The sequence below is a fragment of the Heptranchias perlo genome, chromosome 7, assembly GCF_035084215.1.
Source record: "Heptranchias perlo isolate sHepPer1 chromosome 7, sHepPer1.hap1, whole genome shotgun sequence".
NCBI lineage: Eukaryota > Metazoa > Chordata > Chondrichthyes > Hexanchiformes > Hexanchidae > Heptranchias > Heptranchias perlo.
The window spans coordinates 4276630-4302789 of NC_090331.1; the positions used below are offsets into that span (position 1 = coordinate 4276630).

General features: G+C 52.1%; 1 protein-coding gene and 2 non-coding genes across 3 annotated transcripts in view; all 3 read left to right on the forward strand.

Moving 5' to 3' along the window:
- The window catches only part of arpc2 (actin related protein 2/3 complex, subunit 2), a 31589-nt gene extending 8103 nt beyond the window's left edge, over positions 1-23486 (forward strand). Inside the window, exons 3-10 of the mRNA XM_067986954.1 lie at positions 343-484; positions 4912-4957; positions 9472-9658; positions 12350-12443; positions 13289-13415; positions 15097-15197; positions 16351-16451; positions 23067-23486. Coding sequence (XP_067843055.1) covers positions 343-484; positions 4912-4957; positions 9472-9658; positions 12350-12443; positions 13289-13415; positions 15097-15197; positions 16351-16451; positions 23067-23091 — 823 coding nt within the window. The 3' untranslated portion in view covers positions 23092-23486. The remainder of the gene's footprint in view (positions 1-342; positions 485-4911; positions 4958-9471; positions 9659-12349; positions 12444-13288; positions 13416-15096; positions 15198-16350; positions 16452-23066) is intronic.
- Positions 21515-21628, forward strand: LOC137324082 (small nucleolar RNA SNORD89). Its single transcript, XR_010963488.1, has one exon. It is a non-coding gene; the product is annotated as a small nucleolar RNA SNORD89 (small nucleolar RNA).
- Positions 23487-23682: 196 nt separating the features above from the next.
- LOC137324083 (small nucleolar RNA SNORD89) lies at positions 23683-23796 on the forward strand. The gene has a single exon (XR_010963489.1). It is a non-coding gene; the product is annotated as a small nucleolar RNA SNORD89 (small nucleolar RNA).
- The last annotated feature ends 2364 nt before the right edge of the window (positions 23797-26160 follow it).

The window sequence follows — 26160 nt, forward strand, 5'->3', positions numbered from 1 at the left end:
TAAAGGGTGGTGGAAGCAGATTCAATAATAACTTTCAACAGGGAATTGGATAAATACTTGAAGGCGAGAAAATTGCAGAGCTATGGGAAAAGAGCAGTGAAATGGGACCAATTGGATAGCTCTTTCAAAGAGCAGGCACGATGGGCCGAATGGCCGCTTCCTTTGCTGTTTGATTCTAAGATAACACACAGAACAGAGGCACTGGTCTCTCTCTCTTTCTTTCCCGGCTGCATCTGACATGTGGGCTGGACGGGTGGGGTCGGAAGGGGTGAGGTGATCTGGGTTGGGGGCGGGGGCGGAGGGGGAACCTGATAAATGGACAGTTCTGAGACAGTCCTTTAGAGCTCGCTCACGTTTCCTTTTTGCTGCAGATTTCGATGGCGTCCTTTACCACATTTCCAACCCAAATGGGGACAAGACCAAGGTGATGGTCAGCATTTCCCTGAAGTTCTACAAAGAGCTGCAAGATCACGGGGCAGACGAGGTGAGCGTAGCCCAACTGAGGGTGTGAAATGTGCAGGAGTAACGGTTATCACTCCTGATTACTAACAACAACTTACATTTCTACAGCACCTTTAACCTGGTAAAATGTCCCAAGTCTCTTCAGAAGAGTGATAATCAAAGAATATTTGACACCGAGTCATATCAGGAGATATTAGGACAGGTGACCAAAAGTTTGGTCCAAGAGGTAGGTTTTAAGGAGGGTCTTAAAGAAGGAGAGAGAGGCGGAGAGGTTTAGGGAGGTAGTTGCAGAGCTTAGGGTCTAGGCAGCTGAAGGCACGGCCACCAATTGTGGGGCTATCGAAATCAGGGATGCATGAGGCAAGTATTGGAGAAGTGCAGAGATCTCGGAGGGCTGGAGGAGGTTACACAGATGGGGAGGAGCGAGGCCACGGAGGGATTTAAACACAAGGATGAGAATTTTAAAGTCGAGGTGTTGCCGGACTGGGAATTGCACTGATGTCGATGTGACTGATCCACTAATGTCCCTTTAGGGTCTGGTCTATATGTGACTCCCGTCCTATACCACGTGGTTAACTCTTAACTGCCCTGTGACATGGCCTAGCAAGCCCCTCAGTTGTATCTAACTGCTACCAGCAGGCCCACCACCACCACCTTGGGGATGGGCAATAAATGCCGGCCTTGCCAGCAACGCCCACATCCTGAGAATGAATTTTTAAAAAACAGGGATTGAACTTTGAACCTGTGTGGCTCCATATCTCCACCACTTTTTGTCCATCTTCCTGTCACTTGTACCTGAACAAGGAAGTTATGAGTCAGGAAATCTGACTGCTGACTTGTGCACAGGTGGAAGTCCGTAAGCTTAGTGAGCAAGTTACGCTGCAGTCTGCCTTAACCTCAGCTTCTCACCGTGCCAGCTTTACTAATTTAAACCCCCAGCTCCCTCCCCTGTGACATCCTGCCAGTGGTTTGGGTTTTCATTCAAGTGCAGAAAAACGAAGTCATTGACAATCTGCAGCGAACTCCAGAACACCCAAGGTCGTGACCTTCAGAGAGCGATTGTAACAAGAATCATACAGTACAGAGGAGACCATTCGGCCCATCGTGGGTCGGAGAAATGATTAACTGGTGGATGGATTAAAGTGCCAATTGGATTGGGCTGGAACTGCGTTGGAAATACACATTCATCTTCTGAGGGTCACTTACTGTTCAGGCGTTTTCCAACAGTGCCCTCAAGCATACAGCCTGTCTTTGCCCCCCTGTTTCTACCATTCATTAGACTGCTGGTTGTACAGACTGCTGGGACTCGTAGCATTACCCCACTAAGGCCTGCACTCCAATCGCCCGGTTATCACCGAGCCCCACTGGCCTCCTGTGTACCAGACAATCCACTTTCTTTTTGAGATTCTCTCACACTCCGTCAAATCCTTCCCCGACCTACTGCTTCCCACCTCCATGACCTCCTCCAACACCAACCTGCTTCTCAGTCTCCGCTCTGCCATCCACGGCCTTACTGCCTGCTGGTGGGGGGAGGGGGGCGGGGATGTAGTCGGGGGCTCTGCCTGCTTGGGTGGGAAGGGGGGGGGTGTGTGGTCAGGTCAGGGCCCTGCCTGCTGGGGAGATGGGGTCAGGAGCCCTGCTGGTGGGGGAATGGGGCCGGGGGCCCTGCCTGCTTGGGGGAGGAGGGGGGTTGGGGGCCCTGCCTGCTCGAGTTTCGGAGCCCTGCCCAGGCCTGCGGATGTGCAGCTAAACATAACGTGCGGTCCGTGTGGTTAGAATGAGCTCAGCTCTGAGCATCAGCACAGCCCGTACTAATCCTTTTATGGTATTTCTCTCTGTTCTTTTCAAGAAACAGGAAGTTGTGACTCAATTCCTAAAACAGCTTTTCCAGTGAGTTTCCCACCACACACACTCTATTGTCAGAGAGTAGTCGCTCAATCCTGCACTGTAGAGTAGCAAATTAATCTCCAAGCACGGGTTTCAGTCTTTTTAATTTCTGAATTTTGTGTTTATCAAGATGAGGAATCTTAGGGCTGAGAAAAGAGCGTTTTGGAGTCCGAAACAAGGGACAGCACGGGTTAGATACAGAGTAAAGCTCCCTCTACACTGTCCCATCAAACACTCCCGGGGCAGGTACAGCACAGGTTAGATACAGAGTAAAGCTCCCTCTACACTGTCCCATCAAACACTCCCAGGGCAGGTACAGCACGGGTTAGATACAGAGTAAAGCTCCCTCTACACTGTCCCATCAAACACTCCCAGGGCAGGTACAGCACGGGTCAGATACAGAGTAAAGCTCCCTCTACACTGTCCCATCAAACACTCACAGGGCAGGTACAGCACGGGTTAGATACAGAGTAAAGCTCCCTCTACACTGTCCCATCAAACACTCCCAGAGCAGGTACAGCACGGGTTAGATACAGAGTAAAGCTCCCTCTACACTGTCCCATCAAACACTCCCAGGGCAAGTACAGCACGGGTTAGATACAGAGTAAAGCTCCCTCTACACTGTCCCATCAAACACTCCCAGGGCAGGTACAGCACGGGTTAGATACAGAGTAAAGCTCCCTCTACACTGTCCCATCAAACACTCCCAGGGCAGGTACAGCACGGGTTAGATACAGAGTAAAGCTCCCTCTACACTGTCCCATCAAACACTCCCAGGGCAGGTACAGCACGGGTTAGATACAGAGTAAAGCTCCCTCTACACTGTCCCATCAAACACTCCCTGGGCAGGTACAGCACGGGTTAGATACAGAGTAAAGCTCCCTCTACACTGTCCCATCAAACACTCCCAGGGCAGGTACAGCACGGGTTAGATACAGAGTAAAGCTCCCTCTACACTGTCCCATCAAACACTCCCAGGGCAGGTACAGCACGGGTTAGATACAGAGTAAAGCTCCCTCTACACTGTCCCATCAAACACTCCCAGGGCAGGTACAGCACGGGTTAGATACAGAGTAAAGCTCCCTCTACACTGTCCCATCAAACACTCCCAGGGCAGGTACAGCACGGGTTAGATACAGAGTAAAGCTCCCTCTACACTGTCCCATCAAACACTCCCAGGGCAGGTACAGCACGGGTTAGATACAGAGTAAAGCTCCCTCTACACTGTCCCATCAAACACTCCCAGGGCAGGTACAGCACGGGTTAGATACAGAGTAAAGCTCCCTCTACACTGTCCCATCAAACACTCCCAGGGCAGGTACAGGGTTAGATACAGAGTAAAGCTCCCTCTACACTGTCCCATCAAACACTCCCAGGGCAGGTACAGCACATGTTAGATACAGAGTAAAGCTCCCTCTACACTGTCCCATCAAACACTCCCAGGGCAGGTACAGCACGGGTTAGATACAGAGTAAAGCTCCCTCTACACTGTCCCATCAAACACTCCCAGGGCAGGTACAGCACATGTTAGATACAGAGTAAAGCTCCCTCTACACTGTCCCATCAAACACTCCCAGGGCAGGTACAGCACGGGTTAGATACAGAGTAAAGCTCCCTCTACACTGTCCCATCAAACACTCCCAGGGCAGGTACAGCACATGTTAGATACAGAGTAAAGCTCCCTCTACACTGTCCCATCAAACACTCCCAGGGCAGGTACAGCACGGGTTAGATACAGAGTAAAGCTCCCTCTACACTGTCCCATCAAACACTCCCAGGGCAGGTACAGCACGGGTTAGATACAGAGTAAAGCTCCCTCTACACTGTCCCATCAAACACTCCCGGGGCAGGTACAGCACGGGTTAGATACAGAGTAAAACTCCCTCTACACTGTCCCATCAAACACTCCCGGGGCAGGTACAGCACGGGTTAGATACAGAGGAAAGCTCCCTCTACACTGTCCCGTCAAACACTCCCAGGGCAGGTACAGCACGGGTTAGAGTAAAGATCCCCCAACAATTTGCCTTAATCCATGGGGAGGAAGGAGAGAGAAGGAGGGGATAGAGGCAGTGTTAATAGAAAAGTTTATTGTCCCTCCGTATGTTATCTGAGCTGAACAGCCCTTGATGGGGTTTGTGTGTTTATAATAAAGCTGTATTATATTCTGGGGTTTGTGTGTTTATCAGACCCCTGTATTATATTCGGGGGTTAGATGGGGTGTGTGTTTATCAGACCCCTGTATTATATTCGGGGGTTAGATGGGGTGTGTGTTTATCAGACCCCTATTATTCGGGGGTTTGATGGGGTGTGTGTTTATCAGACCCCTATTATTCGGGGGTTTGATGGGGTGTGTGTTTATCAGACTCCTATTATTCTGGGGTTTGATGGGGTGTTTATCAGACCCCTGTATTATATTCGGGGGTTTGATGGGGTGTTTATCAGACTCCTATTATTCTGGGGTTTGATGGGGTGTTTATCAGACCCCTGTATTATATTCGGGGGTTTGATGGGGTGACTTTCTTATCGCACCTGTTAAATGTTGGGTGTGTTCTGTCTCTCCAGTTACTGAAGCGAGTTTATGGCACTTACCTCGTGGCTCCTGAAGCAGGTAAGATATTTTTCCTTTCTCGGTAATGTTTGAAATGAAGGATTGATATGCGTGGGCTGAGACGTGTTGAAGTAAAACACCCAGTGTCTGCCGCCTTTAGAGTTTTATTTCTGTGACAGAATCCAAAGTTAATCTGCGGTTCAGGAACTGCTGCCATTATTACACCAGATTAGAAGGTGTGAAGATCTGTGCGGAGTGAGGCCAGCTCACCAAGGACTGCAGAGGGGAGATCAGCCAGGGTTCCTGCTCCTGATCACCGTCCAGTGACCCCCGGGTTAGAGAGAGGGGAGATCAGCCAGGGTTCCTGCTCCTGATCACCGTCCAGTGATCCCTGGGTTAAAGAGAGGGGAAATCAGCCAGGGTTCCTGCTCCTGATCACTGTCCAGTGACCCCCGGGTTCGAGAGGGGGGAAATCAGCCAGGGTTCCTGCTCCTGATCACTGTCCAGTGACCCCCGGGTTAAAGAGAGGGGAAATCAGCCAGGGTTCCTGCTCCTGATCACTGTCCAGTGACCCCCGGGTTAGAGAGAGGGGAAATCAGCCAGGGTTCCTGCTCCTGATCACCATCCAGTGACCCCTGGGTTAGAGAGAGGGGAAATCAGCCAGGGTTCCTGCTCCTGATCACCGTCCAGTGACCCCCCGGGTTAGAGAGAGGGGAAATCAGCCAGGGTTCCTGCTCCTGATCACCGTCCAGTGACCCCCCGGGTTAGAGAGAGGGGAAATCAGCCAGGGTTCCTGCTCCTGATCACCGTCCAGTGACCCCCCGGGTTAGAGAGAGGGGAAATCAGCCAGGGTTCCTGCTCCTGATCACCGTCCAGTGACCCCTGGAAGGGACGATGATCAGTGAGGAAGGGAAACGTGTGTGAGAGACCTCTGACCCTGAGTGAATTCAAATTCTCAAACTGCCACGGTGGGATTTAAACTTGCCTTCTCTGGATTACTAGTCTGGTCACGTCACCACTGCAATATCGTACCAGTTGAGGTGTGTCCAGTGTCCAGGCCTGGGAAACGTCATGAGTTTAATGCACTGTGTGAGGATGATCTGATCATTTACCCATGACTCGTCGAGTCTTAAGGTGTATGTTCAGCTGCTCCTGTTCCCTATCCTGTTTGCACAGTGGGTGTGGGGGTAGTTTCATAAATAATGTGGTGCAAAAGATTGTTTTTAATGGGGATTATTCCAAGTGATGGAGAGAGTGTTGACCCATCCCTCTCAGGGTAGGACTCTCATCCGTTCTGAGAATACCTGTTTGCTGAGTGAAGTATCAGTTTCTCAGGGCCCTCCTCACGCCCCAGTAATACTGCGGCCAGTTGAATGTTGGGGAGTTCACCTCCAGTGGCTGTGGGAGGACCAGGCCTGTGTTCCAGTGGCTGTGGGAGGACCAGGCCTGTGTTCCAGTGGCTGTGGGAGGACCAGGCCTGTGTTCCAGTGGCTGTGGGAGGACCAGGCCTGTGTTCCAGTGGCTGTGGGAGGACCAGGCCTGTGTTCCAGTGGCTGTGGGAGGACCAGGCCTGTGTTCCAGTGGCTGTGGGAGGACCAGGCCTGTGTTCCAGTGGCTGTGGGAGGACCAGGCCTGTGTTCCAGTGGCTGTGGGAGGACCAGGCCTGTGTTCCAGTGGCTGTGGGAGGACCAGGCCTGTGTTCCAGTGGCTGTGGGAGGACCAGGCCTGTGTTCCAGTGGCTGTGGGAGGACCAGGCCTGTGTTCCAGTGGCTGTGGGAGGACCAGGCCTGTGTTCCAGTGGCTGTGGGAGGACCAGGCCTGTGTTCCAGTGGCTGTGGGAGGACCAGGCCTGTGTTCCAGTGGCTGTGGGAGGACCAGGCCTGTGTTCCAGTGGCTGTGGGAGGACCAGGCCTGTGTTCCAGTGGCTGTGGGAGGACCAGGCCTGTGTTCCAGTGGCTGTGGGAGGACCAGGCCTGTGTTCCAGTGGCTGTGGGAGGACCAGGCCTGTGTTCCAGTGGCTGTGGGAGGACCAGGCCTGTGTTCCAGTGGCTGTGGGAGGACCAGGCCTGTGTTCCAGTGGCTGTGGGAGGACCAGGCCTGTGTTCCAGTGGCTGTGGGAGGACCAGGCCTGTGTTCCAGTGGCTGTGGGAGGACCAGGCCTGTGTTCCAGTGGCTGTGGGAGGACCAGGCCTGTGTCTCCCCAGCTCTCTCCCACACTCGAGGCTGTGTGTTTTGGTAAAGCATTCCAGTGTGTCAGCGGGAGTGACTCTGGTGTGCAGTTACCCCCGCCCCCACTGAAGGCACTGACCCCTCAGGAACGAGCCCCAGCCACCCTAATGGTACCCAAACCAAGTGACCATGCGTAGTGAGTGAACTTAGGCAGCCATTCAACTGCAGGGGCATCACACACCATCCTAGTCTAATTCACTTGCAGTTTCCAGTCAGTCGCTGGACAGAGAGAGGAACGTAGGGCCAACCGTAGTTGTGCAGCAGAAAACAAACCATATGAGCTCTGATATTTTTTGTTCGCAAGATTTACCAACCCACCTGTTACCAAACTCTGATTTAGCAATGAGGGTGGGGGTCTGGGGAAGAGGTGGGGGCGCGGGGGTCCAGGGAGGTGCCGGGGGGTCTGAGGAAGGTGATGATGGGGATGCAGGGGCAGGGGTCCAGGGAGGGGGGGCTGCAGATTCTGAACTCTTGGGGCCAGGTTTGTACTGTGTACCCACACCCACTCAGAACCAAATCAAATCCACTCAAACCCATCTCACGTTGGACCCTGTGAGCCGACAGATGGAAGAGGCGGTCGTCCAGCGGTTTGTCTTGGATTTGACCATTGTGCGTGGTGGGAGCCAGCATGGCCGACACCAGTCCTGTCCTTCCCCAAACTCTTGCACACGAGCTCTTCAAACAGGGCTCACTAGATACAGGGAGTGGGAACCCAGGCTGATCAGGACACAGTTGGCTGCATGGCATCACCTTACCTCATCGCCCGCTGTAACCTGCACCTGCCGGCACCAATTTGCATGACATAAGCTTCACTTTGTTTAATCTCACATCCTTTTCCTCCATTTTTAATTATTGGTTGGAGTTTGAAACTAGATCCCTTCAAGAGTCCCTGTTTCAGTTTACACTGACTGGATGGGAACCGAAATCCCAGACATCAAAGGTTCATGCCCCTGTCCCCGGAGGGTGAGGGGACAGTGTCTGACCCCCCTGTCCCCGGAGGGTGAGGGGACGGTGTCTGACCCCCCCTGTCCCCGGAGGGTGAGGGGGCGGTGTCTGACCCCCCCCCTGTCCCCGGAGGGTGAGGGGACAGTGTCTGACCCCCCTGTCCCCGGAGGGTGAGGGGACGGTGTCTGACCCCCCCTGTCCCCGGAGGGTGAGGGGACGGTGTCTGACCCCCCCTGTCCCCGGAGGGTGAGGGGACGGTGTCTGACCCCCCCTGTCCCCGGAGGGTGAGGGGACGGTGTCTGACCCCCCCCTGTCCCTGGAGGGTGAGGGGACGGTGTCTGACCCCCCCTGTCCCCGGAGGGTGAGGGGACGGTGTCTGACCCCCCCTGTCCCCGGAGGGTGAGGGGACGGTGTCTGACCCCCCCTGTCCCCGGAGGGTGAGGGGACGGTGTCTGACCCCCCCTGTCCCCGGAGGGTGAGGGGACGGTGTCTGACCCCCTGTCCCCGGAGGGTGAGGGGACGGTGTCTGACCCCCCCCTGTCCCCGGAGGGTGAGGGGACGGTGTCTGACCCCCCCTGTCCCCGGAGGGTGAGGGGACGGTGTCTGACCCCCCCTGTCCCCGGAGGGTGAGGGGACAGTGTCTGACCCCCCCTGTCCCTGGAGGGTGAGGGGACGGTGTCTGACCCCCCCTGTCCCCGGAGGGTGAGGGGACGGTGTCTGACCCCCCCTGTCCCCGGAGGGTGAGGGGACGGTGTCTGACCCCCCCTGTCCCCGGAGGGTGAGGGGACGGTGTCTGACCCCCCCTGTCCCCGGAGGGTGAGGGGACGGTGTCTGACCCCCCCTGTCCCCGGAGGGTGAGGGGACGGTGTCTGACCCCCCCTGTCCCCGGAGGGTGAGGGGACGGTGTCTGACCCCCCCTGTCCCCGGAGGGTGAGGGGACGGTGTCTGACCCCCCCTGTCCCCGGAGGGTGAGGGGGCGGTGTCTGACCCCCCCTGTCCCCGGAGGGTGAGGGGGCGGTGTCTGACCCCCTGTCCCGGAGGGTGAGGGGGCGGTGTCTGACCCCCTGTCCCGGAGGGTGAGGGGGCGGTGTCTGACCCCCTGTCCCCGGAGGGTGAGGGGACGGTGTCTGACCCCCCCTGTCCCCGGAGGGTGAGGGGGCGGTGTCTGACCCCCTGTCCCGGAGGGTGAGGGGACGGTGTCTGACCCCCCCCTGTCCCCGGAGGGTGAGGGGACGGTGTCTGACCCCCCCCTGTCCCCGGAGGGTGAGGGGACGGTGTCTGACCCCCCCCTGTCCCCGGAGGGTGAGGGGACGGTGTCTGACCCCCTGTCCTGGAGGGTGAGGTTCTTGGCTTCTGTTGTAATTTTTGTCAGTGCTGAGGCCTCCCTTTGTCCATCGTAGGTTACAATGTTTCTCTGCTGTTTGATCTGGAGAACATTCCACCCAACAAGGATGAGATAGTGCATCAGGCCGGCATGCTGAAAAGGAACTGCTTCGCCTCTGTCTTCGAGAAGTACTTCAACTTCCAGGCGGAGGGAAAGGAAGGAGAGCGACGAGCACTGATTCATTACCGTGAGGACGAGACTCTGTGAGTGTTCTGGGGGGGGATGGAGTCTCTGGTCTGAGCAAGATTAGTTTTACTGAAAGGCTGGGTCCAGTCCCAGCGCTCGGGTCCAGTCATTTGGTGCTGTGACTGACCGGTCACACCTTCCCCTCTTTTCACCCCCACCCTTTCCTCTCCTGTCCTAAAGGCTCGAGCTCCTGTTGGTAAACGGCCACCCGTGCCCAGGACCTCAGTCTGCCCTGCCCCAGCCCAGACCCCCCACTCCAGAAGATTATTTGACCGTTTGGTTTGCGGTGGGGTGCAGTCCAGCCCAGTGCCGATCCCTACCTCGGCCCTGTGGGGGTCACTGGATACTGAACAGAAGTAGTCGGACCCTGGCTGATAGGATTTCTCTCCACTTCTCTTCCCCTCTAAGTCCAAGGGGCACAGAATTAATTTCTGGACAAGTCCGTTCTACCATATCCTGTAATGGCTTGTGTTCATTTCGAGGAAGAGGACTTTCTAGATAAATGCAGGAGGGTGGGTAGGTCCCGTGCTCCTGATAGCACAAACTTCGCTCTTGGAAACGACTGAAATTATCAGATTGAATTTCTACCAGCTAGTTCAAGGTTCTGATATCCCCTTGTATTATCACTTTTAAATTTATGAGACCACACAACAAGGAAATGACATATATAGACTTGCATTTATATAGCGCCTTTCACAACCTCAGGATGTCCCAAAGCGCTTTACAACCAGAAGTCCAGTCACGGGGCCGGAGCACCAAATCACCTATCTCTCCAATCTCCTCCCCCAGCGATGCTTTTAAAATAGGCCACTAATTCACTGAAGTGTACTCACTGTTGTAATGTAGGAATCGCGACAGCCAATTTGCGCACAGCAGGATCCCACAGACAGCAATGAGACAAATGACCAGATCACCTGCTTTAGTGATGCTGGTTGAGGGATAAATATTGGCCAGGACACCGGGGAGAACTCCCCCCTGCTCTTCCAATAGTGCCATGGGGTCAGGAAGATGATTACCATTTCATGGGGCAAACCCCACTCTTCCATTTACTCCCTCCTGGGAAAGATGAGAGCTATGCCACAAGGAGGGAGTAAATGGAAGAGTGGGGTTTGGAATTTCTAAAATGTGATCCTCATCAGAATGTTGAAGGGGAGAGGTGTTTCTCGATCTAGTTCTGAGCCATGAGATCATCAGGTAGACGAGTTAATTGTGGGTGAGCACCGGCCGCAAAGTACGGTTTTAAGATCCAAATAGAAGGGGTGAACATTAGTGGAAAAACAAGGACACTAGATTGGAATGGGGTGGATTTTAGAAAGGTGAGTGAGCTAGCTGAGGCGAGGTGGAAAGAGATATTGGTACACAGACTGGAGAGCAACAATGGGGTGATTCGTTTAAAAAAAAAGAGATTACAACAGTGCAGAGTAAATATATACCATTAGACAAAGAGACTAGTTCAAGTTTCAAAATTCTGTGGCGCTAGAGACTAACATTGACGAGGAGGACATACAAGGCCTATTGGCATGATAAAACTGAGACAATAAGGACAGGGTGAGAGGGATAAGGGAAGCAAGCAGACAGAATGAGGAAGGAATCTCAAAAATATTAAAAACAGTAAAGTATTCTACAAATAGATCAGTAACAAGAGAAGTGTTTAAATGTGGGAGCCCTGAGAGGGGAGGATTGTGAGTGAGTTCGAGAATAAGTGGAAATGGGTGGGGAGAATTAACAATTACAGAAGAGAAGGATATTGGGGAGGAGGTAAATCCTGAATGAATTAAGTGAGATGAGAGATATTGTAATAAATAAAGGGAGAGTATTGGGGAAGATGCAAGGGGATATTGATCGGATGGTGGAATGGGCAATAAAGTGGTAGATGGAATTCAATCTCAGTAAATGTGATGTGGTTTTGGTGACATAAAAAAAGTAAGTTATCCTTTGGGAGGAGGCTGGGTGATGTGGAAGAGCAGAGGGATTTGGGGGTTCGTGTTCATGGGACATTAAAAGTAGCCCCTCATGTGGATAAGGCCATAAAAAAGCTGATGGAATCCTGGGCTTTGTGGTAAGAGTATGAAAGTTGAGATGTAAGGGTGAGTCCATATAAAACCTGTCCACATGCTCGCTGACGACACCCAGTCCCACCTCTCCGCCCCTTTGAAACGCTTCCTGCAACAGCAAACCAGAGACCAGGAATCCACAAATGTAAATCAGTTCAAACAATGCCACGTCAAATAAGATTTGACTTTGCTGGATTCTGACTCTGGACCGATGCTTGTATCCTCGGCTAAACTCATTTCAGCAAACAGTAACACAAGCCATTTTAGATTTAGAATACTAAGCCTGGTTACAAATTCATGTATTAAAAAATATATACATTCATATAAAATTTCTTGTGAGTTGGATCTGGGCAGGTACTGTGACCTTTGACCTGCATCGTCACCAGATTGGCAGATTGTTCCCCCAAGTACTCTTGGTGTGTCTGGAACTTCTTGTATGGAGCAGCGATACCTTGGCAGTGAATTAAGCTAAATGTAGAAATTGGTCCCGAATCACACTCCCTAACAAAGACCACTCCACCTTTCTGCCGCAATACAGCGTGATCACATCACTCAAAGCCTCGCTCCTGGCCGGTTGTGTTGGTAAATGTTTCACTTCTGTGTTGGTTTCGAGATTGACCGGCCGAACTGACCCGGGCTTCTGTTGTCTTCCAGGTACGTGGAGGCCAAAAAGGACCGAGTGACTGTGGTCTTCAGCACCGTGTTCAAGGATGACGACGATGTTGTGATTGGGAAGGTCTTCATGCAGGTAGGAGGAGGGACTCGTGGTTTGGCGCGGTGCCCCCCCTCGCCCTGCCCCCGCGGTGCCCCCCCTCGCCCTGCCCCCCCCTCTCTCTACCCTCCCACGGGTGTGATATGATCCTGTCAGCAAGGATTCGTTGTAAATCTCTCACCTTTAATTCACCCATTAACGTGATCTAAGCTGCACTTTGTTTACCATCAAATGTTCCTCTACCTTTTGTCTTCCTTTAGTTTAATTACTGGTTGCTGCTTGAAACTAGATTCCTTCTAACAGCCGAGTGTCCGGTTACACGGACTGGAACCAAAACTGGGTCAGATGCAGATTTCTAGCCCGTTTAATCTGCGGGGGGAGAGGAAAGTCCATTGGATTTTATTTTTAGCAGAAATTAAAGTGGGTGTCATTTCAAATCCAGAGCAATTTGCTCCGTGATCTTTGTGTTATGTTCAAGGGTTGAGTTACACAGTAACCGGGGCTGTGTTTTTGTAACACCCCGGTGAATGGGCTGGGACTTTGAGGTGCAAGAGGGCTCCCAGCACTGGAGGAGGAGGAGGAGGAGGAGGGGGAGGAGGGGGGGCACCGTACTCCAATACCCTGAGCCGGGAGAGTCATATCCCAGCACCTGGGGGAGGAGGGAAATAGATTTACTTCTAATTTTCAAAACTTAGACAACAAAAACAAAAGACAAGTTTGATTCAGCTGATGTAAAGTCTTCGAACTACTGAATGGGAATGCTGCCAAATCTCACCTCCTATTCGGTCAGTGCCTGTGGACGATAGGTTCTGGGTATGGACCTGACCCCGGCCACCTAACCAGCATCGCTAATGTGTTTATTTTTGTTGCGCCTGTCTCAGGAGTTTAAAGAGGGTCGGCGAGCGAGTCACACAGCTCCCCAGGTGCTGTTCAGTCACAGAGAGCCTCCGCTAGAACTGAAGGACACTGATGCAGCAGTGGGCGACAACATTGGCTACATCACCTTCGGTAAGTGCCTCGCTACCGTCTGTTGTTCAGTCACTGCCGCCTGGTGAGACGTACCACAGTTCTGTGGGCCCGAGGGTCAGAATCATCAGTGTTCTGGGTGAGGGGAAAGTTCTACTTTGAGGCCCCAGGAAGCAGGAGGAATTAATATCGATCTGAGATTAAAAAGCCTTTTTAAAAGGAAACAAATCAAGAAAATACAAAATAAAATTACAAATGTTTCCACTCGTGGGCGAGTCCAAAACTAGGGGCCGTAAATATAGGATAGTCACTAGTAAATCCAGTAGGGAATTCAGGAAAAGCTGCTTTACCCAGAGAGTGGTTAGAATTTGGAACTTGCTGCCACAAGGAGTAGTTGAGGCGAATGACAGATACATTTAAGGGGAAGCTGGATAAACAGATGAGAGAGAAAGGAATAGAAGGATATGCTGATAGGATGAGATGAAGAGGGGAGGGAGGAGGCTCGTGTGGAGCATAAACACCGGCATGGACCTGTTGGGCCGAATGGCCTGGTTCTGTACTGTAGACTCGATGTAATTCTATGGGTGGAGCTCTCTTTAAATCTCTTCTCTCAGCCCCCAAACGCATTCTAAACTTCTGCTATCGTTCTGATTTCTGCTGGTGAGGAGGCGGCAGAAATCCAAGAGCAGCTGCAACCGCCAGTGAGTTCGGTGGCCGCCCGTTGGTGGTGCTTGCTGGCCAGTTCCAGCTGCAGTGAGCAGAGTGATGGGGCAGGATCCCAGCCAGTTGTTTCTACACATTCTGTGGCTCCGGGGAACTGGAGAGAAAATAAATCAGCAAAGGCATAATTAGTGACTGTCCGCAACGTTTGAGAGGAGAGTTTATGTGCAGGATTTGTGAATTTGTTATTCAAGGCCAGGGATATGAGCACTTTCCACTTTAGGCACACGTTGTCGGCATCAAACAGAGTAAAGCTCCCTCTACACTGTCCCATCAAACACTCCCAGAGCAGATACAGGGTTAGATACAGAGTAAAGCTCCCTCTACACTGTCCCATCAAACACTCCCAGGACAGGTAATGTTTTGTTAGTTCAAGGACCCTTACAGTGGGCAGACTGAACTTTCATCCCATCGTTCTGGTCTTTATTTGAACCCATTGTGTATGTATCAGAGTGTTGTAGACTTATCTGTTGGGCTGGTCAGGTACAGGTTAGAGACTCATTCTCGGGTAACAGTTTAATCCAGCACTTGTCAGCTTGCTGATGGATTAATGGATTTGTGTAGAACCTGACCATATCCTTCATATCTCTGACCAGGGCCATGTGGCCCCCTCGATATTTAACGTGCCCCGTGACAGTGGGAGGTTCATGTGGAAGTGTTTTGGTGTGTCACCGGTCTCTGCATCTTATTCTGTCTAGTGAGGCTCGGGGACCTGAGGGGAATTAAACGTAAGGGAGTGAATTTCATCCCCCAAAACTGGACAGATCTGTTCACAGCACGTGTAAACTGTTAAAAATTTGCAAGGTTTAATTGCTTTGTTGTGAAGTCATACCTGGAAGTGGTTTGTAAATTTTCTGGTGAGTTTTTAAGCCTGTTCCTGGGTGACTGTACTGGACTGTCCACGTGTTGTTTGGGTGTGGAGAGGCGAGTGGCTTCGACACTGCAGACTCTTTGTTCCACTGCCCGCCTTACCGCTTCGAATGTTTTTGTTGTGTTTTGACAGTGCTGTTCCCACGACACACCAACCCCAACACTCGGGACAACACAATCAACCTGATCCACACCTTCCGGGATTACCTGCATTACCACATCAAGTGCTCTAAGGTGAGGAGTCAGCCTTTACCTTCCATCGTTCGCTGTTCAATAGCTGCACGGCACTGGTGATAAACACTGTGCCCTCTGCAGAGAGGTCAGTTAAACTTTAATGAAAACCAACACCTTTCTTTCCATAAGGAAGTCAAATTTCTTAACTGGACATTGGGGTTTTCTCAGGCCCTGTGTTTATTTTAAGTGGAGCTTGTGGTTATGATTTCTACCCAAGGAGTTAAAGCCTGAGTGCAACATACCTCATATGAGTGGGTGTCTGACACCATTTTATTCTGAATTGTCCCCATCTCTGTAACCTCCTCCAGCCCTACAACTCTCCGAGATCTCTGGGCTCCTCCAATTCTGGCCTCTTGCGCATCCCCGATTTCCATCGCTCCACCATTGGCGGCCGTGCCTTTAGTTGCCTGGGCCCTGAGCTCTCCACCTCTCTCTCTCCTTTAAGATGCTCCTTCAAACCTACCTCTTTGACTAACCTTTTGGTCACCTGTCCTAATATCTCCTTATGTGGCTCGATGTCAAACTTGGTTTGAAAATCGCTCCTGTGAAGCACCTTGGGACGCTTACTACGTTAAAGGCACTAGGAGGGTACCCCCCAATTCTCTCCCCTCTTCTGAAGGCGGCAACCCTTGCTGTAGCTGGTTCCAGGGTCTCCAGCCAGACCCTGGTACCAGGTGGTAATTCTCCGTACGCTAACCTGGGTGGTGAACCAGTGGCACCACAGCAGAGCCTGATCCCGTCCTTCCCTGAGATCTTCTACCTAGCCTTTATAGTGGGAGTGGCCGGAGAACGATGCTACAGTCCAGTCGGAGTGTCTGCCCAGCATCCATCCGACTGAGAGCTGCTGATAGCACAGACCGGGACCCAAGCTCTACAATATAACGTGCGTTTCCACACTCAGCCACTGAGGAAATGCCATCTTACTGTAGATTAAAGGTCGCGGGTACGGCGGTGTCTTCCTGCGTCACCCTCACTTCCTGTAAGTATCACTCCTTTCCGGGGAGTGTTTCCCCCTCCCCTACCCACCGTGCGCAGTGCCACGGGAGATCGACCAGCTCTGTAAATCTCCGTGAACCGTGTCTGTTTCCGAGGTTTCGGCGTTGGACTTGTTCGCGTGCGGCTGATGTTTCACGTCTCTCTGTTTTGCTTGCAGGCTTATATCCACACCCGCATGAGGGCCAAGACCTCAGATTTCCTGAAGGTGTTGAACCGCGCACGACCGGAGACAGAGAAGAAGGAGATGAAGACCATGTCGTACGTACCGGGGGGGGGCGGGCGGGGGGAGCCGGCTATTCACAGCTCGTAGTTGTATCGATCGTCTCTCTCCCTCTCTCACGGGATTGGGGGACAGTGAACAGGAAACTTAGAGGAGCAGGAAGCAGTGTAAATTACAACAAGTCTCCCAAGTTCTTGCTCTCTCAGGACCGACCCTGGGCTACCCACAGGTCAGGCCGCACACAGAGCGCTGAGGGCAACACTGCTGTTGTCACAGGTACATCCACCTCCCCCCTGCTTGGGGGAGGGTCTTCACATTCGTTGGGGAGGGGGAGCGGAAGAGAGAGGAGCAAATGTCAGTGAGGGGGCCAAAGAAAGCTGAACGAGAATCTTTAACGGTGAGCTAAAAGATCCTCACAGGCATCGTAAAAATGCTGAATTTCTCAAACCCAGCCGTGTACATCAGCGCAGTGGGTACGGTCAGGAAGGCTGTACGGGGGGGGGGGCTGTGTGCCTGTGTCGGGGGGAGTGGGGGGGGGCTGTGTGTGCCTGTGTCGGGGGGAGTGGGGGGGGGCTGTGTGTGCCTGTGTCGGGGGGAGTGGGGGGTGCTGTGTGTGCCTGTGTCGGGGGGAGTGGGGGGGGGCTGTGTGCCTGTGTCGGGGGGAGTGGGGGGGGGCTGTGTGTGCCTGTGTCGGGGGGAGTGGGGGGGGCTGTGTGCCTGTGTCGGGGGGAGTGGGGGGTGCTGTGTGTGCCTGTGTCGGGGGGAGTGGGGGGGGGCTGTGTGCCTGTGTCGGGGGGAGTGGGGGGTGCTGTGTGTGCCTGTGTCGGGGGGAGTGGGGGGTGCTGTGTGTGCCTGTGTCGGGGGGAGTGGGGGGGGGCTGTGTGCCTGTGCCTGTGTCGGGGGGAGTGGGGGGGGCTGTGTGCCTGTGCCTGTGTCGGGGGGAGTGGGGGGTGCTGTGTGTGCCTGTGCCTGTGTCGGGGGGTGGGTGCTCGAAGCCTCCAATCACTGATCAAAGGCTGTACTCTGACCTGGATTTCAATCCTGCTCAGCCGGAGAGGCCTGAATGTGCGAGTTAGCTGTCGAGGTACGAGGTGAGATGAGTTTGGTCGGTCTCTGCCCAGCTCCTGCCCACGGGCAATGAGTGAACCCATCTGGTCATGAGCTGTAGTGATCTCACAGGCTTTTGTCTCTTATCTCCTGTCTTCCTCTTAGTCTTGCAAATTCTGGAGTTTTTCCATCAGCTTTGCATCTGTAATTATTTGTGCATGAAAAATTCTAATTAAATGGTATTTTGGGTATGATTTGAATTTCACTTTGCATGTTTTGTGTGCGCTAACGTACATTGCTGTTTCACGCACTGTTAATTCTGGGCTCCCTTTATAACACTTATCCTATTCTCACAGCGCTGACACTTCAAACCAGCCCTGTTGATTTTCCTGAGTTACATTTTAGCAAATTAGAACAAATTCACTTGGAAGAACTGTAGAAAAGACAAGTGGCCCTGAGATACTTAATTCATCCCCACCAGTGACAGACCTGTCCCCACCAGTACTGGACCGCATTGTTATACAGTGACAGACCTGTCCCCACCAGTACTGGACCCGTGTTATACAGTGACAGACCTGTCCCCACCAGTACTGGACCCGTGTTATACAGTGACAGACCTGTCCCCACCAGTACTGGACCCGTGTTATACAGTGACAGACCGGTCCCCACCAGTACTGGAACCAAGTGTTATACAGTGACAGACCTGGACCCCAGTGTTATACAGTGATGACCTAAGAACATAAGAAATAGGAGCAGGAGTAAGCCATTCGGCCCCTCGAGCCTGCTCCGCCATTCATTCAGATCATGGCTGACCTTCAACCTCAACTCCACTTTCCCACCCGATCCCCATATCCCTTGATTCCCTTAGAATCCCAAAAATCTGTCTATCTCAGTCTTGAATATATTCAGTGACTCAGCATCCACAGCCCTCTGGGGTAGAGAATTCCAAAGATTCGCAACCTCTGAGTGCAGAAATTCCTCCTTATCTCAGTCCTAAATGGCCGACCCCTTATACTGAGACTATGCCCCCTAGTTCTAGACTCTCCAGCCAGGGGAAACAGCCTCTCAGCATCTACCCTGTCAAGCCCTCTAAGAATTTTATACGTTTCAATGAGATCACCTCACATTCTTCTAAACTCCAGAGAGTATGGGCCCATTCTACTCAATCTCTCCTCATAGGACAACCCTCTCATCCCAGGAATCAATCTAGTGAACCTTGGATGCACTGCCTCTAAGGCAAGTATATCCTTCCTTAGATAAGGAGACCAAAACTGTATACAGTACTCCAGGTGAGGTCTCACCAAAGCTCTGTACAAATGTAGGAAGACCTTCTTATTCTGATACTCCAACCCCCTTGCAATAAAGGCCAACATACCATTTGCCTTCCTAATTGCCTGCTGTACCTGCATGTTAACTTTCCGTGACACCCAAATCTCTCTGAACACCAACATTTAATAGTTTCTCACCATTTAAAAAATATTCTGTTTTTCTATTCTTCCTATCAAAGTGAATAACCTCACATTTCCCCACATTATACTCCATAGGCCACTTTCCTGCCCACTCACTTAATCTGTCTATATCCCTTTGCAGACTCTTTGTGTCCTCCTCACAGCTTACTTTCCCACCTAGCTTTGTATCGTCATCAAACTTGGATACATTACACTTGGTCCCTTCATCTAAGTCATTAATATAGATTGTAAATAGCTGAGGCCCAAGCACTGATCCTTGTGGCACCCCACTAGTTACAGCCTGACAACCCGAGAATGACCCGTTTATTCCTACTCTGTTTTCTGTCTGTTAACCCATCCTCTATCCATGCTAATATGTTACCCCCGAGCCCATGATCCCTTATCTTGTGTAACAACCTTTTGCGTGACACCTTATTGAATGTCTTTTGAAAATCCAAATATATGACATCCACTGGTTCCCCTTTATCTACCCTGCTAGTTACATCCTCAAAAAACTCTAATAAATTTGTTAAACACTATTTCCCTTTCATAAAACCATGTTGACTCTACCTAATCATATTATGATTTTCTAAGTGTCCTGTTACCACTTCCTTAATAATGGATTCCAGCATTTTCCCGACGACTGATATCAGGCTAACTAGCCTGTCGTTCCCTGTTTTCACTCTCCCTCCTTTCTTGAATAGCGGGGTTACTTTTGCTACCGTCCAATCCACTGGGACAGTTCCAGAATCTAGGGAATTTAGGGACCTGTACCCAGTGTTATACAGTGACAGACCTGTACCCACCAGTACTGTACCCCAGTGTTATACGGTGACAGACCTGTACCCACCAGTACTGTACCCCAGTGTTATACGGTGACAGACCTGGACCCACCAGTACTGTACCCCAGTGTTATACAGTGACAGACCTGTACCCACCAGTACTGTACCCCAGTGTTATACAGTGACAGACCTGTACCCACCAGTACTGTACCCCAGTGTTATACAGTGACAGACCTGTACCCACCAGTACTGTACCCCAGTGTTATACAGTGACAGACCTGTACCCACCAGTACTGTACCCCAGTGTTAGTGACAGACCTGTACCCAACAGTACTGTACCCGTGTTATACAGTGACAGACCTGTACCCACCAGTAGTGTACCCGTGTTATACAGTGACAGACCTGTACCCCCCAGTATATACAGTTTAAAGGCTCTCCCCAGACGACCCTTCAGAAGGGATCAATCCACAATTGTTCTGCTTGCTGTTGCTCGCAGTTCAGAATTTTTGTATATTAACCTTTGCCAACCCATCCTTGCAGTTTCCCGATATCTCAGTGAGGGTCTAAAGCACTTGTTTCCCCGTTTTAAAATCCCCAAGTGTTATAAACGGAAATGTGTGCTGACCAGGTCCTGGAAAATATCTTCATTGACCAGGTGCCCGTGGCCCAATGCCTCGATGTCTCTGGTCATGGAGCCTTGTCGCTGGAGTTATTGACCTGGTCGGAGAGCCGGCCAGATAGCTGTGTTTGCCTTTCGCTGCATGCAGTGCTACCCGTGACCTGACGCTTTACCTGTTATGGTGCTTGTTTGTTCCTTTCCCCTTTATAGGTGTCTCCATGGCAGGCTCTACTCTGGCTTTATGCAGCAAAGTGCCTTTGGCGATAGTCCAATAGCTACAGTGCCTAGAGAGTGGACAGACAGTGCAGTTCAGTCCAGGAGTGTCAGGCCTTCTGATAGATACACGCGTGAGTGATACAGGGAGGGCAAGTGACGAGGGTCACAGAGGAGCTCACCGGAGTGCAGTGTTCTCCCACTGTAAGCTGCTCTGACCCAGTCTTATAAATCAAATGCTCAGCTCCCACAGGGGCCTAGTGCAGGGAGGCACAGCCCAGTGTAGCCTTCAACCACACCGTGCCCAGGGCTCAGACCAGGAATGTACCAGGTTTGATCCCTGCTCTGTACTCAGCCAGCGCAGACCTTTTGGAGGCTATGAGACCTCAGGATCCCTGAGCTCGACAGGGAAGAAAAATAAATTCCCACTCACTGCTGTGGAATAATCTGCCCACTGGATGAGGACAGGGTCTGCCCTCCACAGTCAAATAGCCAAGAGGTACCCGCTGGGCTCACCTGTGAAGACGGGGCCATTTGGGTCAGGTGCCCGAGGGGGACCGTCTGCCGAGGTGTATGAAATCTGGAGAGGAGGTGTGAAAAACTCTCGAGTGGAGACGATGAGGGCTCAGTGTTTGGAGTTCACTGTTTAAATTGTATTTTTAAACACAAACCCCCTAGGTTGTGTTTGACCGGGGAGGGGGGGCGAGTGTGAGATTGTCGACTTACTGAAAGTGCTGGTTGAACGGAGTTGCATGCGGCTCCAGCCAGGATTAAAGGGGTGAGTGTCTGTCGCAGGCTCTCCGCTCCCAGCCGATGGTTGATCCCGTGACGCCCGAGCCCAGTACAGCAACATCGAGACGGGCCGTGCGTCTTCCAGATTGTGGTGCGGAGGAGAGACGATGAGACTGGATATGCTGCTCCCTCGCGCGGGGGGGGTGGTGGTTGCCGGGCGATGGGGGGGCTGGTTGCCTTGTCTGTGCTGTTGGAAACCGCTGGAGGGATGATGACAATAAAAGGCCGAATTGCAGTGTCGCCTCCAACAGTTTGTTCTCGGTGGGGCGCACGATGACAAAACTCCTTGAAGCGACCAGTAGTCTGACCTCTCGCACAGCACGGGCAACGGAGGTGAGGGATTGTCCATCTCTCAATCGTCAGCAATTCTCTCCTCCGACTCGGCTGCTCCCATTCACTGTCCCAGTGAGACCGGCTCAGCCCAAGTGAGAGATCAGTGATGGAAAGACCAACCCTGACCTATCCTGTCGCAAAATGCTCACGTAGGAGCTTTTCTGTGGGGCTGACAGACACGCACAGCAGCCCAGGGACACGGCCTGCCCGTCTAACCGTTAACACCATGGAGAGCTCGGTGGGAGATTGGGTTCTGCCTCTGCACAGGATTGATTTCCAATTTACATGGAAAGTACAGCACAGAAACAGGCCATTCGGCCCAACTGGGACATGCTACTAGTTTTGGACTCCCCACCGCCCCCCCCCACAACAAGTGGAAACATCTTGTCTATGTCCACCCTATCGAACCCCAATGTAATTTGGAAGGCCTCTATCAGGTCACCCCTCAGTCTTGTCTTTTCTAAAGAAAAGAGCCCCAGCCTGTTCAGTCTTTCCTGATAGGTGTAACCTCTCAGTTCTCGTATCCTAGTAAATCTTTTTGCTACTTCTCTGGTATATAATATGGAGACCAGAACTGTGCTCAGTGCTCCTAGTGTGATTACCCTCCCCTTCGAAACAGGCAGTGTGATGCCCTGCTCATCATCTTAATTGGGGGCAGAAGTGGGATTTTAACCAGATATTGGTTCAGATCAAGGAGGCCCATCAGCCCACTTGATCTTATCCGCATTACAGCTTAGAACATGCACCTAGAGGGCAGACGGGGCCTCGGTTTAACATCTCACTCGAAAGATGACACCTCCGGCGGCGCGGCGCTGACCCTCCGGCGGCGCGGCGCTGACCCTCCGGCGGCGCGGCGCTGACCCTCCGGCGGCGCGGCGCTGACCCTCCGACGGCGCGGCGCCCCCGAACTTAAGTCCTGCAGCGAGGTTTGAACTCTCAACCTTCTGAAGCAGAGGCGAGAGTGCTACTAACTGAGCCAAACAGACAGGCCACATTGTGACGTTTAATTTTTACCACTAGCAAGATCAAAAAAACGGAGTGTGTGAGAAAAGTCCCTTCATGGAGATTTGAAACCCCCCCACTGACTATAATAAGGGCCTGTGGGATTTGTATTAGTGAGGTTCCACTGTAAGTCTTGATTTACCTGGAGAGGTGTGAGGGCAAGGAGTAACTGGATTAACTCTGTCCCACCACATCGCTGTTAAAACCCACGTACGATAGGCCTGTAGAACTTGTCCCGTAGCTGCTCTGATGTAAATTGTATCGTAAACTAGCTCTGCGTATTTGGGTATTGTAGCTGTGACCTGTTACTTTTAACGCAGGGCTGGCAGGAGGGGCAGGGCTGGGGCGAGGGGCAGAGCAGGGCTGGACGGTACGAATTATCTTTATCGTGTTCTGATTGTCCCATTCTGTCCGCAGGGGGAAGACCTTTTCAGCCCGATAATAAACCTTCAGGCCATTAAGGAGAGTCAAAAGCTTGTGGAGCCCCCACGGAGCTCCAACGAGGCGTCAGTTGGAAGCTGCCTCGAGTGCGATCATCCAGGATTTATTACTTTCACCTCATAATTTGAGAGCGATTCTCAGCTGAACTTTGCTTGCATTAATTTCTACCTCCCTCATGGTGCCCTGGGGACCCCTCTAATAACGAATAGAAAACCCATCCCTCTCTCAGCCGCTTCCTCCCTCCCTCCCTGTCAGCTAACGTTTTGCTGTTGCTTTACACGACCATTAACATCTTGATTCAGTATCAGACTCTGTCAGCCCAGCCCAGGAGTGCGGAGCTGAACGAGGGACGGTGACTGTAGCTCTTTGAAAAGAATAAACCTTTTATATGTCGCAGCTGCCTGACTGGTTATTTCGTTTCAGTCTTGTTATTGGGGGGGTGTGGGTGTGGGAGGAGGGGGATTTTTGAACTAACCGAGGGAAGTCAGTGCTAGGAATGGAACACTTAATTTCAGGTACCCCATTGTCACCATCGCACACTCCCAGGGGCAGGTACAGTATCTAATCGAAGGGCCTGTGCTGTTGGAAACCGCTGGAGGGATGATGACAATAAAAGGCCGAATTGCAGTGTCGCCTCCAACAGTTTGTTCTCGGTGGGGCGCACGATGACAAAACTCCTTGAAGCGACCAGTAGTCTGACCTCTCGCACAGCACGGGCAACGGAGGTGAGGGATTGTCCATCTCTCAATCGTCAGCAATTCTCTCCTCCGACTCGGCTGCTCCCAGTCACTGTCCCAGTGAGACCGGCTCAGCCCAAGTGAGAGATCAGTGATGGAAAGACCAACCCTGACCTATCCTGTCGCAAAATGCTCACGTAGGAGATTTTCTGTGGGCCTGCTCATCTAACCACTAACACCATGGCAAGTTGATCAGTTAGCACTTCCCATTGGTAAATGCCATTTGCCTTCATAGACAGGATTAGCTTGTGTTTATATTCATGATGTCCCAAAGTATTTTACAGCCAATTAAGTACCTTTGAAGTGTACTCACTGTTGTGATGCAGGAATTGCAGTAACCAATTTGTGCACAGCAAGATCCCACAAACAGCAATGTGATTGAGGGATAAATATTGGCCAGGCTCTTCAAATAGTGCCATGGGATCTTTTGCATTCATCCGAGAGGGCAGACAGGGTCTCCGTTTAACGTCTCACCCGAAAGATGGCACCTACGTCAATGTGGCACTCCCTCAGTAGTGCACTGAAGTGTCAGCCTAGATTTTGTGCTGAAGTCTCCAGAGTGGGCCTTGAACCCACGACCTTCTGACTCTCAGATGAGCATGCTACCCATTCAGCCACGTCTAACACTTCACATGCCAACTCTGTGTCGGTCTCTTAGACTGACGTGCATTCCTTGGAGCGTCCCCTGCACGATTTTGTGTTGTCTGCAAACAGACACTCTGCTTTCCCGGCCAATATCAAGGACAGCAATAAACACATAGCAGCTCCCTAAAGGAGATATTGGCCTTGGCTGGAGTGCAGCGCAGCTTCGCCAGAATGTTAGAAGGCCTCCAAGTTTTTTTTTATTCGTTCATGGGATGTGGACGTCGCTGGCAAAGCCAACATTTATTGCCCTTGAGAAGGTGGTGGTGAGCTGCTGCCTTGAACCACTGCAGCCTGTGTGGTGAAGATTCTCCCACAGTGCTGTTAGGAAGGGAGTTCCTTCATTGTCGCTGGGTCAAAATCCTGGAACGGCGATATATTTCCAAGTCAGGATGGTGTGTGACTTGGAGGGGAACGTGCAGGTGGTGTTGTTCCCATGTACCTGTTGCTCTTGTCCTTCTAGGCGGTGGAGGTCGTGGGTTTGGGAGGTGCTGTCGAAGAAGCCTTGGTGAGTTGCTGAAGTGCATCCTGTGGATGGTACGCACTGCAGCCACAGTGCGCCGGTGGTGAAGGGAGTGAATGTTTAGGGTGGTGGATGGGGTGCCAATCAAGCGGGCTGCTTTGTCCTGGATGGTGTCGAGCTTCTTGAGTGTCGTTGGAGCTGCACTCATCCAGGCAAGTGGAGAGTATTCCATCACACTCCTGACTTGTGCCTTATAGATGGTGGAAAGGCTTTGCGGAATCAGGAGGTGAGTCACTCACCGCAGAATACCCAGCCTCTGACCTGCTCTTGTAGCCACAGTATTTATGTGGCTGGTCCATGAGTTTCTGGTCAATGGTGACCCCCAGGATGTTGATGGTGGGGGATTCGGCGATGGTCATGCCATTGAATGTTAAGGGTAGGTGGCTGGACTCTTGTTGGAGATGGTCATTGCCATAGTGAGGAATATGCCGGGCCATGAGGTTACGGATTGTGCTGGAATAGAATTCTGCTGCTGCTGATGGCCCACAGCGCCTCATGGATTCCCAGTTTTGAGCTGCTAGATCTGTTCTGAATCTATCCCATTTAGCACGGTGGTAGTGCCACACGACACGTTGGGTGGTGTCCTCAGTGTGAAGACGGGACATCATCTCCACAAGGACTGTGCGGTGGTCACTCCTACCAATACTGTTGTGGACAGATGCATCTGCGACAGGTAGATTGGTGAGGATGAGGTCAAGTAGGTTTTTCCCCTCCTGTTGGTTCACTTAACACCTGCCACAGGCCAGGTCTGGCAGCTATGTCCTTCAGGACTCAGCCAGCTCGGTCAGTGGTGGTGCTACCGAGCCACTCTTGGTGATGGACATTGAAGTCCCCCATCCAGAGTACATTCCTCCAAGTGGCGCTCAACATGGAGGAGGACAGATTCATCAGCTGAGGGAGGACGGTAGGTGGTAATCAGCAGGAGGTTTCCTTGCCCATGTTTGACCTGATGCCATGAGATTTCATGTTGAGGACTCCCAGGGTCACTCCCTCCTGACTGTATATCACTGTACCGCCACCTCTGGTGGGTCTGTCCTGCCGGTGGGACAGGACATACCCAGGGATGGTGATGGAAGAGTCTGGGACGTTGGCTGAAAGGTATGATTCTGTGAGTATGGCTCTGTCAGGCTGTTGCTTGACTAGTCTATGGGACCTCTCCCAATTTTGG